Here is a 14,829-nt window from a genome sequence, read left to right as displayed (position 1 = left end):
ATTAAATGAATACTTTGCATCTGTCTTTACCAAGGAAGAAGATGCAACCCAGGCAATGTTGAAAGAGGAGATGAGTCAGACACTATAAAGGGGTTTAAAATTGATAAAGAAGTAGTATTAGGCTGTCTGCATTTAGTGGATAAAGCATGAAGACTGGATGAGATGAATCTAAGGTAAGTGAGGGTGGAAATTGCAGAGGCACTGGCCATAATTTTTCAGTCTTCCTTAGACTGGTTCCAGAGGCCTGGAGAATTGCAAATGTTACACCCTTGTTCAAAAAAGGGTGTAAAGATAAGCCCAGCAACTACAGGCCAGTCAGTTTAACTTTGGTATGAAAACTTCTAGAAAAAATAATTTGGGAGAAAATCAATAGTCACATGGACAAATGCAAGTTAATTAAGGCAAGCCAGCATGGATTTCCTGAGGGAAAATAATGTTTAACTAACTTGCTGGAGTATTTTGAGGAGGTAACACAGAATTGGTGAGGGCAATGCTGTTGATGTGGTGTACATGGATGTTCACAAGGCATTTGATACAGTGCCACATAACAGACTTGTGAGCAAAGTTATAGCTCATGGAATAAAAGGGACAGTAACAACATGGATACGAAATTGGCTGAGTGACAGGAAATGACGAGTAGTGGTTAATGGATGCTTTTTGGGCTGGAGGAAGGTTTGTAGTGGAGTTGCCCAGGGATCAGTGTTGGGACCCTTGCTTTTCCTAATATATATTAATGACATAGCCTTTGATGTACAGGGCACAATTTCAAAGTTTGCAGATGATACAAAACTTGGAAGCATTGTGAACTGTGAGAAGGATAGTGTAGATCTTCAAAAGAACATAGGCAAGTTGGTGGCACGGGCAGACAGGTGGTAGATGAAGTTCAATGCAGAGAAATGTGAAGTGATTCATTTTGGTAGGAAGAACATGGAGAGACAATATAAAAATAAAGGGTACAATTCTAAAGGGCGTGCAGGAACAGAGGGAGCAGGGTGTGTATGTGCATAAGTCATTAAAGGTCGAAGGACAGGTTGAGAGCGTGGTTAATAAAGCATACATATTTCCTGGGATTTATTAAGAGGGGTATAGAGTACAAGAGCAAGGAAGATATGTTGAACTTGTATAAGACACTAGTTTGGCCTCAGCTGGAATATTGTGTCCAATTCTGGGTGCTGCACTTTAGGAAAGATGTGGGGGCATTGGAGAGAGTACAGAAAAGATTCACAAGAATGGTTCCAGGAATGAGGAATTTCAGTTATGAAGATAGATTGGAGAAGTTAGGACTGTTTCTCAGAGAAGAGAAGGCTGAGAGGTCATTTAATTGAGATATTCAAAATCATGAGGGTCTGGACACAGTAGATAGGGAGAAACCATTCCCATTTGTGAAAGGATCGATAACAAGAGGGCACAGAATGAAAGTATTTGGTAAGAGAAGCAAAAGTGACATGAGGAAAAGCTTTTTCACGCAGCGAGTGGTTAAGGTCTGGAATGCGCTGCCTGAGACTGTGGTGGAGGTAGGTTCAATTGAAGCATTCCAAAGGGAATGAGACAGTTATATGAAAAGGAAGAATGTGCAGGGGAATGGAACTAAGGGAGTTGCTCTTTCAGAGCAGAATGGCCTCCTTCTGCACTGCAATGATTCTGTGATTGTGATATGTTCAAGGTACTATATAAATGCAATTTGTTAGTGGAGTGGGCGGCCAATTCTTAATCAAGTGGAGGATGATGTGGAATTTATACAAATGCTGGGCAAATGTTGGGAGCAGTTCTTGGCATCCCATTCTAGAAAGTGTTGTGTGGCCATGGAAAGGGGGCTGAGAAGATTCACCAGAATGATACAATGCGAGATAATTGTGGGACAGAGAAAGTTGCAAGTGGGCATAGTATGTTTTCAAAATTAATGTTTGAACGATGAAAGATCGTTTCCGCTGGTTGAATCCGTAACAAGAATCAGTCATATTGCACCAAGGAATTAGTTTAGTTTAGTTTAGAGATACAGCACTGAAACAGGCCCTTCGGCCCACCGAGTCTGTGCCGACCATCAACCACCCACTTATACTAATCCTACACTAATCCCATATTCCTACCACATCCCCACCTGTCCCTATATTTTCCCTACCACCTACCTATACTAGGGGCAATTTCTAATGGCCAATTTACCTATCAACCTGCAAGTCTTTGGCATATGGGAGGAAACCGGAGCACCCGGAGGAAACCCACGCAGACACGGGGAGAACTTGCAAACTCCACACAGGCTGTACTCAGAATTGAACCCGGGTCACTGGAGCTGTGAGGCTGCGGTGCTAACCACTGTGCCGCCCTGTACAAGAGGAGGGAAATTTGATAATAGAACGATCTTAAATGCACAAAGCATTTGGAATAAAATAAATGAGTTAACAGCGCAAATAGAGACGAATGGATATGATTTAGTAGCGATTACTGAGACTTGGTTGCCGGGATACCAGGTTTGGGAATTGAATATCCAAGGGTACTCAGTATTTCGGAAGGATAGGCAGGAAAGAAAAGAAGGTGGTGTAGTTTTTTTTTTGTAAAGGAGGAGATCTGTGCTGCAGTGAGAAATGATATAGGCACTGGAGATCAAGATGTAGAATTGGTCTGGGTAGAAATAAGAAATAGCACGGGAAAGAAGTCCCTGGTGGGATTAATCTATAGGTCACCAAACAGTAGTTCCGCAGTGGGGCACCGGATAAACCAAGAAATACTGGGGGCTTATAAGAAAGGTACAGCAATAATCATGGGTGATTTTAATATGCATATAGACTGGATTAATCAAATTGGCAAGGGTAGCCTCGAGGGAGAGTTCATTGAATGTATTAGAGATTGTTTTTCGCAGCAATATGTTGTGGAACCAACCAGGGAGCAGGCTATTCTCGATTTGGTATTATGTAATGAGGTGGGATTAATTAATCTCCTAGTTAAGGATCCTCTAGGGAAGAGTGATCATAGCATTGTAGAATTTCAAATTCAGTTTGAGGGCGAGAAACTGGAGTCCCACACTAGCATTCTGGAATTAAACAAAGATAATTACATCGGCATGAGGACAGATTTGGCCCGAGTGGACTGGACAGGAAGACTAAAAGGTAGGACAGTTGATGAGCAGTGGAAGATGTTTGAGGAGGTATTCAATTCCTCCCAACTAAAATATATTCCAGAGAGGAAGAACGATTTTTTTTTAAAAATTCGTTCATGGGATGTGGACATCGCAGGCTGGGCCAGCATTTATTGCCCGTCCCTAATTGCCCTTGAGAACGTGGTGGTGAAGCTGCCTTCTTGAACCGTTGCAGTCCATGTGGGGTAGGTACACCCACAGTGCTAGCAGTTATATACAACTGAGTGGCTTGCTAGGCCATTTCAGAGGGCATGTAAGAGTCAACCACATTGCTGTGGGTCTGGAGTTACATGTAGGCCAGACCAGGTAAGGACAGCAGATTTCCTTCCCTAAAGGACATTAATGAATCAGATGGGTTTTTATAATGATCGACAGTGGTTTCATGGCCATCATTAGACTAACTTTTTAATTCCAGATTTATTCAAATTCCACCTTCTGCTGTGGTGGGATTTGAACCCATGTCCCCAGGGCAATACCCTGGGACTCTGGTTTTCTAGTCCAGTGACAATACCACTACACAACCGGCTCTCTTTCCCCCCCAGCCCCCCCCCCCCCCCACCCCAGTAAGAGGGAGTGGGGGGAAACATCCATGGCAAAGCAAGGAAGTTGAGGGTAACAGAAAGACAAAAACCAAGGCATACCATATTGCAAAGGCCAGTGGCAGGCTGGAAGATTGGGAAACTTTCAAAGATCAAAAAATAGTTACTAAAAAAGTAATAAGAGCAAAGGTAAATTCTGAAAGAAAACCAGCACAGAATATAAAAATGGATAGCAAAACATAAGAACATAGGAAGATAGGAACAGGAGTAGGCCATTCTGCCCCTCAAGCCTGTCCCACCATTCAATGAGATCATGGCTGATCTGTGGCCTAACTCCATATACCTGCCTTTGGCACATATGCCTTAATATCTTTGCTTAACAAAAGTCTATCTATCTCAGATTTAAAATTAACAACTGTTCTAGCTTCAACTGCTGTTTGTGGGAGCGAGTTCCAAACCTCTACCACCCTTTGCATGAAGAAGTGCTTCCTAACATCTCTCCTGAACGGTCTGGTCCTAACCTTTAGACTATGCCCCCTAGTTTTAGAATCTCCAACCAGTGGAAATAGTTTATCTTTATCTAGCCTGCCTTTTCCTGTTAATACCTTGAAGACTTCGATCAGATCACCCCTTAACCTTCTAAATCCTAGTGAAAATGGACCTAATTTGTGTAATCTCTCCTCGTAACTTAACCCCTGTAGTCCAGGTATCATTCTTGTAAACCTACGTTGCACTCCTTCCAAGGCCAATATATCCTTCCGAAGGTGTGGTGCCCAGAACTGCTCACAGCACTCTAAGTGGGGTGTAACCAGGGTTTTGTACAGCTGTAGCATAACCTCTGTGTCTTAATACTCCAGTCCTCTAGATACAAAGGCTAGCATTCCTTTATCCTTTTTGATTATTTTCTGCACTTGCTCATGGCATTTTAAAGATCTATGCACCTGAACCCCCAAGTCTCTTTGGACATTTGCTGTACTTAACCTCTTCCCATTTAGAAAGTACCCTGCTCTATCCTTTTTTTGGTCCAAAATGGATAATCTCTCACTTGCCCGCGTTGAAATCCATCTGCCAGAGTTTTTCCCACTCACCTAGTCTGTCAATATCTCATTGCAATTTTATGCTATCACGTAGACTGTCTACAATGCACCTAATTTTGTATCATCAGCAAATTTGGATATATGACTTACTATGCTTCTACTAAAGCCTCCATAAGTATATAAAAGTGAAGAGAGTAGCTAAAGTGAATGTTGGTCCCTTGGAGGATGTGACTGCAGAGTTAATAGTGGGGAACACAGAAATGGCAGAGACACTAAATCAGTATTTTGCCTCAGTTTTCACGGTGGAGGACACCAATACCATCCCAATAGTAACAGGTAATGCAGAGGTTTTCGAAAGGGAGGAATTTAGAACAATCATCATCACTAGGGAAAAAGTACTGAGTAAACTATTGGGATTGAAGGCAGACAAATCCCCAGGGCCTGATGGCCTACATCCTCGGGTCTTTAAAGGAAGTGGCAGCGGAGATGGTGGATCCATTGGTTACAATATTCCAGAATTTCCTGGATGTGGGAAAGGTTCCAGTGGATTGCAGAAATGCTAATCTAACACCCTTATTCAAAAAGGGAGGGAGGCAGAAAGTAGGAAACTATAGACCAGTTAGTTTAACATCTGTCGTTGGGAAATTGTCAGAATCCATTATTAAGGAAGTAATAAATGACATTTAGAAAATCAAAATGCAATCCATCAGAGTCAGCATGGTTTTATGAAGGGTAAATCATGTTTGACTAATTTGTTGGAGTTCTTCAAAGATGTAACAAGTAAAGTGAATAATGGGGATCCTGTAGATGTAGTATATCTGGACTTCCAGAAGGCATTTGATAAGATGCCGCACAAAAGGTTAATACACAAGGTAAAATCACATGGGGTGAGGGGCAATTTATTAGCTTGGATAGAGGATTGGCTAACCAGCAGAAAACAGTGTCAGGATAAATGGGTCCTTTTTCTGGTTGGAAGGATGTAACTGGTGGGGTGCCACAGGGTTCAGTCCTTGGGGCCCCAACTCTTTACAATCGATATTAATGACTTGGATGCAGGAATAGTAGGTACTGTAGCCAAATTTGCAGATGACACAAAAAGGTGGGATAGTAAGTTGCAATAAAGAAATACATTTACAAATGGATATGTATAGGTTAGGTGAATGGGCCAAAATTTAGCAGATGGAGTTTAACGTGGATAAGTGTGAGGTTATCCATTTTGGTCGGAAGAATAGAAAGGCAAATTATTATCGAAATGGAGAGAAACTTGAGTGCTTCGGTGCAGAGGGATCTGGGTGCCCTTGTGCATAAATCGCAGAAAACTAGTATGCAGGCGCAGCAGGTAATAAGGAAGGCAAATGGAATTTTGGCATTTATTGTTAAAGGAATAGATTATAAAAGTAGGGAAGTGTTGCTGCAACTGTACAAGGCATTAGTGAGACCGCAGCTGGAGTATTGCGCACAGTTTTGGTCCCGTTACTAGAGGAGGGATGTAGTTGTATTGGAGGCAGTTCAGAGGAGGTTTACTAGATTGATTCCAGGGATGAGGGGTTTGTCTCATGAAGAGAGATTGAGCAGTTTAGAACATAGAACAGTACAGCACAGTACAGGCCTTCGGCCCACGATGTTGTGCCGAATCTTTAACCTACTCTAAGATCAAACTAACTACCTACGCTTCATTCTACTATCATCCATGCACCTATCCAAGAGTCGCTTAAATGCCCCTAATGTATCTGCTTCTACTACCACCGCTGGCAGCGCATTCCACGCACCCACCTCTCTCTGTGTAAAGAACCTACCTCTGACATCACCCCGAAACCTTCCTCCAATCACCTTAAAATTATGCCCCCTGGTGATAGCCCTTTCCACCCTGGGAAAAAGTCTCTGACTATCCACTCTATGCCTCTCATCATCTTGTACCCCTCTATCAAGTCACCTCTCATCCTTCTTCGCTCCAATGAGAAAAGCCCGAGCTCCCTCAATCTTTCTTCATAGGACATGCCCTCCAGTCCAGGCAGCATCCTGGTAAATCTCCTCTGCACCCTCTCTAAAGCTTCCACCTCCTTCCTATAATGAGGCGACCAGAACTGAACACAATATTCCAAGTGTGGTCGAACCAGGGCCTTATAGAGCTGCAGCATAACCTCGCGGCTCTTAAACTCAATCCCCCTGTTAATGAAAGCCAACACACCATACGCCTTCTTAACAACCCTATCAACTTGGGTGGCAACTTTGAGCAATCTATGGACATGGACCCCAAGATCCCTCTGTTCCTCCACACTACCAAGAATCCTGTCTTTAAGCCTGTATTCAGCATTCAAATTCGACCTTCCAAAATGAATCACTTCACACTTTTCCAGGTTGAACTCCATCTGCCACTTCTCAGCCCAGCTCTGCATCCTGTCAATGTCCCGTTGAAACCTACAACAGCCTTCCACACTATCCACAACTCCAGCAACCTTCGTGTCATCGGCAAACTTGCTAATCCAAGTTATTTATAAAAATCACAAAGAACAGAGGTCCCAGAACAGATCCTTGTGGAACACCACTGGTCACCGAGCTCCATGCTGAATACTTTCCATCTACTACCACCCTCTGACTTCTATGGGCCAGCCAATTTTGTATCCAGACAGCCAACTTTCCCTGAATCCCATGCCTCCTTACTTTCTGAATGAGCCTACCATGGGGAACCTTATCAAACGCCTTGCTAAAATCCATATACACCATATCCACTGCTCTTCCTTCATCAATGTGTTTTGTCACATCTTCAAAGAATTCAATAAGGCTTGTGAGGCATGACCTGCCCCTCACAAAGCCATGCTGACTGTCTCTAATCAAACCATGCTTTTCCAAATAATCATAAATCCTGTCTCTCAGAATCCTTTCCAATAATTTGCCCACTACCGACATAAGACTGACTGGTCTATAATTCCCAGGGTTATCCCTATTCCCTTTCTTGAACAAGGGAACAACATTTGCCACCCTCCAATCATCCGGTACTATTCCAGTGGACAGTGAAGACGCAAAGATCATCGCCAAAGGCGCAGCAATCTCTTCCCTCGTTTCCCGTAATATCCTTGGGTATATCCCGTCTGGCCCCGGGGACTTATCTGTCCTCATATCATTCAAAATTTCCAGCACATCCTCCCTCTTAACCTCAACCTGTTCGAGCATATCAGTCTGTTCCACGCTGTCCTCACAAACGACCAGGTCCCTCTCACTAGTGAATACTGAAGCAAAGTATTTATTTAGGACCTCCCCTACCTCCTCCGACTCCAGGCACAAGTTCCCTCCACTATCCCTGATCGGCCCTACCCTCACTCTGGCCATCCTCTTGTTCCTCACATAAGTGTAGAACGCCTTCCTTAATCCTATCCGCCAAGACTTTTTCATGTCCCCTTCTAGCTCTCCTAAGTCCATTCTTCAGTTCCTTCCTGGCTACCTTGTAACCCTCTAGAGCCCTGTCTGATCCTTGCTTCCTCAACCTTAAGTAAGCTTCCTTCTTCCTCTTGACTAGCTGTTCCACATCTCTTGTCATCCAAGGTTCCTTCACCCTACCATCCCTTCCTTGCCTCATCGGGACAAACCTATCCAGCAGTCGCAGCAAGTGCTCACTAAACAACCTCCACATTTCTGTCGTGCATTTCCCTGAGAACATATGTTCCCAATTTATGCTCCCCAGTTCCTGCCTAATAGCATTGTAATTCCCCCTCCCCCAATTAAATATTTTCCCATCCCGTCTGCTCCTGTCCCTCTCCATGACTATAGTAAAGGTCAGGGAGTTGTGATCACTATCACCGAAATGCTCTTCCACCGAGAGATCTGTCACCTGGCCTGGTTTGTTGCCAAGCACCAAGTTCAACATAGTCTCCCCTCTAGTCGGCCTATCTACATATTGAGTCAGGAAACCTTCCTGGACACACCTGACAAAAACTGCTCCATCCAAACTATTTGCACTAAGGAGGTTCCAATCAATATTGGGGAAGTTGAAGTCACCCATGACAACAACCCTGTTACTTCTGCACCTTTCCAAAATCTGCCTTGCAATCTGTTCCTCCATGTCTCTTGCTATTGGGGGATCTATAGAAAACTCCCAACAAAGTGTCTGCTCCTTTCCTGTTTCTGACTTCCACCCATAATGACTCAGTAGACAAACCCTCCTCGACGACCTCCCTTTCTGCAGCTGTGATACTATCCCTGATTAGCAATGCCACTCCCCCACCTCTTTTATCTCCCTCCCTATTCCTTTTGAAACATCTAAACCGCGGAACATCCAACATCCATTCCTGCCCCTGTGATATCCAAGTCTTCGTAATGGCCACAACATCGTAGCTCCAAGTACTGATCCATGCTCTAAGTTCATCACCCTTATTCATGACACTTCTTGCGTTAAAATAGACACACTTCAACCCATCATAGTGGCTGCAACTTTGCCCTGTCAACTGTCTAACCTTCCTCACAGACTCTCTGCACTCTGTATCTGCCTGTTCAACAGCTACCCCAACCGCTGTTCCGTGGCTCCAGTTCCCATACCCCTGCCAAACTAGTTTAAACCCTCCCGAAGAGCTGTAGCAAACTTCCCGCCCAGGATATTGGTGCCCCTCCAGTTCAGATGCAACCCGTCCTTCTTGTACAGGTCCCACCTTCCCCAGAAGGTATCCCACTGATCCACATATCTGAAGCCCTCCCTCCTACACCAGTTCTGTAGCCACGTGTTCAGCTGCACTCGCTCCCTGTTTCTAGCCTCACTAGCACGTGGCACCGGTAACAATCCTGAGATTACTACTCTGCTCGTCCTGCCTTTCAGCTTCCAACCTAACTCCCTATATTCGCTTTTCAGGTCCTCATCCCTTTTCCTAGCTATGTCATTGGTACCGATATGTACCACGACCTGTGGCTGCTCCCCCTCCCCCTTAAGAATCCTGTGGACTTTATCCGAGACATCCCTGACCCTGGCACCCGGGAGACAACATACCATCCTGGAGTCACGTTCGCGACCACAGAATCTCCTGTCTGTTCCTCTAACCATTGAATCTCCTATCACTATCGCTCTCCTATTCTCCCCCCTTCCCTTCTGAGCCAGGCTCAGTGCCAGAGACCTGGCCACTGTGGCTTTCCTCTGGTAGGTCCCCCCCCCCCCCCTCAACCGTATCCAAAACGGTATATGTATTATTGAGGGGAACGGCCACAGGGGATCCCTGCACTGTGCGCCTATTCCCTTTCCCTCCCCTGACGGTCACCCAGCTACCTTTTATCCTGTAACTTAGGTGTCACTACTTCCCTATAACTGCTCTCTATCACCCCCTCAGCATCCTGAATGATCCGAAGTTCATCCAGCTCCAGTTCCCTAACGCGGTCTGCGAGGAGCTGGAGTTGGGTGCACTTCTCACAGGTGAAGTCAGCAGGGACACAAGTGGTGACCCTCACTTCCCACATCCTGCAAGAGGAGCATGCAACTGCCCTAGCTTCCATCCCCTCCGCACTAAATTGACAGATTTAAAAAAAATAAAGGAAAACCTTACCTTACCAAACCCTCCACACAAGAGTCCTTTTTTTTTTGGTTAGAGGAGGAGGATGGGTGGGAGACACTACACTCTCGAGTTTAGAAGAATGAGAGGAGATCTAATTGAGGTATATAAGATGATTAAGGGGATTGACAAAGTAGATGTAGAGAGTATGTTTCCTCTGGTGGGGCAATCTAGAACGAGAGACCATAGTTTTAGCATAAGGGGTGTCAGATTTAACAGATGAGGAGAAATTACCACTCTCAAAGGGTCGTGAGTCTGTGGAATTCTGTGGATGCTGGGACATTGAGTAAATTTAAGGAGGAGATAGACAGATTTTTAATTAGTAATGGGTTGAAGAGTTATGGAGACCGGGCAGGAAAGTGGAGTTGAGGCCGAGATGAGATCAGCCATGATCGTATTGAATGGCAGAGTAGGCTCGAGGGGCTGAATTGCCTACTCCTGCTCCTAGATCTTGCATTCCAATGCAAGAGGATTATCACGAGGAGAAAAGTAGGGGGGTGGGAGTGGAAAGCTAGAATGTGGTATTGCTTTGCCAGAAATGACTGTTAAATTCGAGCCTATATGAAAATTTGAAAGTGGACTGAATAAGTATTTTAAAAGAAACCAGTGACATTTGGATCTATGGTGCCCAAAGCGCTCCAGTACTCTGTTTCCTTGCCTCATGTATGAGTCTGTTGTAAACTAATTGATCCATTATTATTGCATCATGTGACTATCAGGATGTTGGAAGGTGAACTCTGTCGTCTTTCATCTGTGTTCCTAAAAAGATTGCAGGGAAATGGGTTTAAAGGTGATGTCTTTAGTCAAACACGCAGGCATAATGCATCAAGTCATCTGTGCTGTAATTTCCATCATTTCACTGTGTCGGAACTGAGTGCTGATACATTGAATGTGACTGCTCTGGATCTCTAGCACAGTGCTGCCCCCTACAGGACTTCCCTCTTCTGTATTTTCAGTACTAGAAGTTTCGAATTCTCCTGCAAATGACAATGCTAAAGTAATTAATTTTAAAGCTGAGGTTGCTAATTTTTTGTTAACCAAGGGTGTAATGGGATTAGGGGAAAAGGCAGTCATATGGAGTGGGGTCACAGATCAGCCATCATCTCATTGAATGGCGGAACAGGCGTGAAGGGCTAAATGGCCTCGTCCTGTTCCTATGTTCTTATCTATTTTGATCCTCCTATTTAGCTGTTTACTGATTCTGCCTGGTTTTATTGTCTCTCCGTTTTTATTTCTCCCACATTACAGAAAAGCACAAAAACTGCTCTTGAAGTTGGAAGGACCTTTGCCACAATGTTTGCTGACATGAACTTCCGTCAGAAGCTCCTGGAAGCCAAAACAAAGGAGGAGTTCAAAGAGATCCTGGTTCTTCAGCGACACCTGTTGACTGTAATCCACAGGGAGCCAGCCAGCAAAGACAATTCCAAGGAACAGGAAGATAAACCTCCACAGGTACCAGAATTTCCCTAGTATGCATGCCGAGTAGACTCAGATATAGGATTTACAACTCCTCCATCCCCTGAGGATTGTCCTGAAGTCTCCAGGAATTAAAGTTTAATCTACTGGGTTGAGCAACTCGGGGAGACAAATCATTGGTGCTCTTTTTTTTTCAAAAAAAGTGCGTTTTGTTTTCATTTCTATAGAGCACTTTCATTTATTAGTCGGATAAATATTGCAGATGGGATAAACAGGCTGTTTGGATGATGGGGTAGGAGTACATGTGATGAAACTTCCAACACGTCCAACCAAAGTTGGCAACTTTACCCAGATACCAGCATTTATCTTGCTCTGACATGCCTTCTTGCCCCACTTTTTCCCCCCACTCTCCCGCCACCACATCTCCTGGAGGTACTGGCGTAGTTTTTTTTCAGTGAGCCTCTTCGATATTAACTGGCGTTGCAGAAATTGATTGGACATGAATATTGGCAGGTCGATGTTCAAAGCCTGTTTTGTGCCCAGGCGTCTTTCTTGCTGGCTCTTGCTAGGGTATATTTTCATGGTATGTTTTCAACTGTTGACACCCAAGTGGCCGTTTGTCAAATTTGAGCCTGAGCAATGTGTCTAGACCCAGGTAGGGGCCACTATACTCCAGGGCACTGTCGGTGATTGACCAACCCACTTGATTTGTTAATGGAATTTGGAAGGGGTAGACTGGCAACTGAGGGCTGGAATTCTTCTTGTGCTGCTCCAGTGACTCTGAGTTAACACTCTGATGCAAAGGGTCACCCGAGATGAGCAGCAGTGCTCATAACTTGTGCAATTTTTAGCTCATTGAATTCTCTGTGTTTATTTGACCTTGCCTTTTTCATAAATTAGAGATTTCCCTTTTGGTTCAATAGTTGAATGCACTGTCCAGTTTGGATATAATGTACAGTGCAGGAAGGGGTCACATTTGGTTGCCAGTCTGTTAGAGAGGTGGTAAGGGCACTACAGTAGTTTTTTGTTCTCTAGGGCAAGGCACAACCAGCAGGGTTACCCCTCTGCTCATCACTACCTTCTGGAAAGCCTTTTGTGCATTGACGTCTGTAATGGAGAAGATTGGCTTTAACTTTGGTTGTGGTTTCCTCCACATTCCCGGATGGCTGAATTGGCTGCCAACATTCAATGCCTGGGCTAATACATGAAGAAAAATGGCCACAGATGAGCTAACTAAGGGTGGGTTCATCAGCAAGCCTTCACTACCATTGGAAAGAGCAATCTGTCAGGTTAACTCAACTGTTTATATATCCCCATCCTCAATGATGGGGGAGCCCAGCATATCGGTGCAAAAGACAAGGCTGAAGCATTTGTGTCCATCTTGAGCCAGAAGTGCCAACTGGATGATCCATCTCTGCTTCCTCCTGAGATCCTTAGCATCACAGATGCCAGTCTTCAACCAATCCGATTCACTCCGTGTGACATCAAGGAATGGTTGAAGGCACTGGACACTGCAAAGGCTATGGGCCCTGTCAACATTCCGGCAATAGTACTGAAGGTGTGTGCTCCAGAACTATCCATGGCCCTAGTCGAGCTGTTCCAGTGGAACTTCAACATTGGCAATTGCCCAAGTATATCCTGTGTGCAAAAATCAGGACAAATCCAACCCAGCCAATTACCGTCCCATCAGTCTACTCCCAATCATCAGCAAAGTGAGGTCAATGGGAATCAGGGGGAAAACCCTCCGCTGGCTGGAGTCATACCTAGCACAAAGGAAAATGGTTGTGGTTGTTGGAGGTCAATCATCTGAGCTTCAGGACATCACTGCAGGAGTTCCTCAGGGTAGTGTCCTAGGCCCAACCATCTTCAGCTGCTTCATCAATGACCTTCCTTCAATCATAAGGGCAGAAGTGGGGATGTTCGCAGATGATTGCACAATGTTCAGCATTCGTGACTCCTCAGATACTGAAGCAGTCCATGTAGAAATACAGCAAGACCTGGACAATATCCAGGCTTGGGCTGATGTGTGGCGTGAATGTTACTTGCCACTTAAGTGCCAGGCGATGACCATCTCCAACAAGAGAGAATCTAACCATCTCCCCTTGACATTCAACAGCATTACCATCGCTGAATCCCCCACTATCTACATCCTAGGGGTTACCATTGACCAGAAACTGAACTGGAGTAGCCATATAAATACCGTGGCTACAAGAGCAGTTCAGAGGCTAGGAATCCTGCAGCGAGTAACTCACCTCCTGACTCCCCAAAGCCTGTCCACCATCTACAAGGCACAAGTCAGGAGTGTGATGGAATACTCTCCACTTGCATGGATGGGTGTAGCTCCAGCAACACTCAAGAAGCTCGACACCATCCAGGACAAGGCATCCCGCTTGATTGGCACCCCATCTACAAACATTCACTCCCTCCACCACCGACGCACAGTAGCAGCAGTGTGTACCATCTCAAGATGCACTGCAGCAATGCACCAAGGCTCCTTAAGACAACATCTTCCAAACCCTTGACCTCTACCAACTAGAAGGACAAGGGCAGCAAATACATGGGAACACCATCACCTCCAAGTCACACACCATCCTGACTTGGAACTATATCGCTGTTCCTTCACTGTCGCTTGGTCAAAATCCTGGAACTCCCTTCCTAACAACACTGTGGGTATACCTACCCCAAATGGACTGCAGCGGTTCAAGAAGGCAGCTCACCACCACCTTCTCGAGGGCAATTAGGGATGGGCAATAAATGCTGGCCTGGCCAGCATCGCCCACATCCCATGAATGAATTAAAAAAAAATTAGAGAAGCTGGGATTGTTCTTTTAGAGCAGAGAAGGGTAACAGATTTTATAGGTTAATAGATTTTATAAAATCAGGACTTTTTTTTTAAAATAAGGAGAAGCTGTTTCCAATGGCAGAAGAATCGGCAACCAGAGGATACAGATTTAGTGATTGATAACAAGAGAAGAAATAAGAGCAGGATTAGGCCATATTAGACCAGGCCCCTTGAACCTGCCCTGCCATTCAGTATGATCATGGTTGATCTTCTATCTCAACTCCAATTTCCTGCTGCTCCCCATATCCCTTGATGACTGAGATCAGAAATCAATTGAGTATATTCATGATTGAGATGAATGGAGCATCCACAACTCCCTGGGCTCAACAATTCCAAAGAT

At 44.8% G+C, this 14,829-nt stretch overlaps 1 protein-coding gene across 8 annotated transcripts in view; it reads left to right on the top strand.

Annotated features, from left to right (window-relative positions):
• slc4a11 (solute carrier family 4 member 11) overlaps positions 1–14,829 on the top strand; it is a 268,474-nt gene that overhangs the window by 180,326 nt on the left and 73,319 nt on the right. For all 8 annotated transcript variants that reach the window (XM_068028726.1, XM_068028720.1, XM_068028725.1 and 5 more), the window contains one exon: positions 11,480–11,683. In XM_068028726.1, the coding sequence (XP_067884827.1) occupies positions 11,480–11,683 (204 nt within the window). The remainder of the gene's footprint in view (positions 1–11,479; positions 11,684–14,829) is intronic.

Source organism: Heterodontus francisci, chromosome 1, assembly GCF_036365525.1.
Source record: "Heterodontus francisci isolate sHetFra1 chromosome 1, sHetFra1.hap1, whole genome shotgun sequence".
Classification (NCBI taxonomy): domain Eukaryota; kingdom Metazoa; phylum Chordata; class Chondrichthyes; order Heterodontiformes; family Heterodontidae; genus Heterodontus; species Heterodontus francisci.
This window is presented reverse-complemented; position numbering and strand designations above follow the sequence as displayed.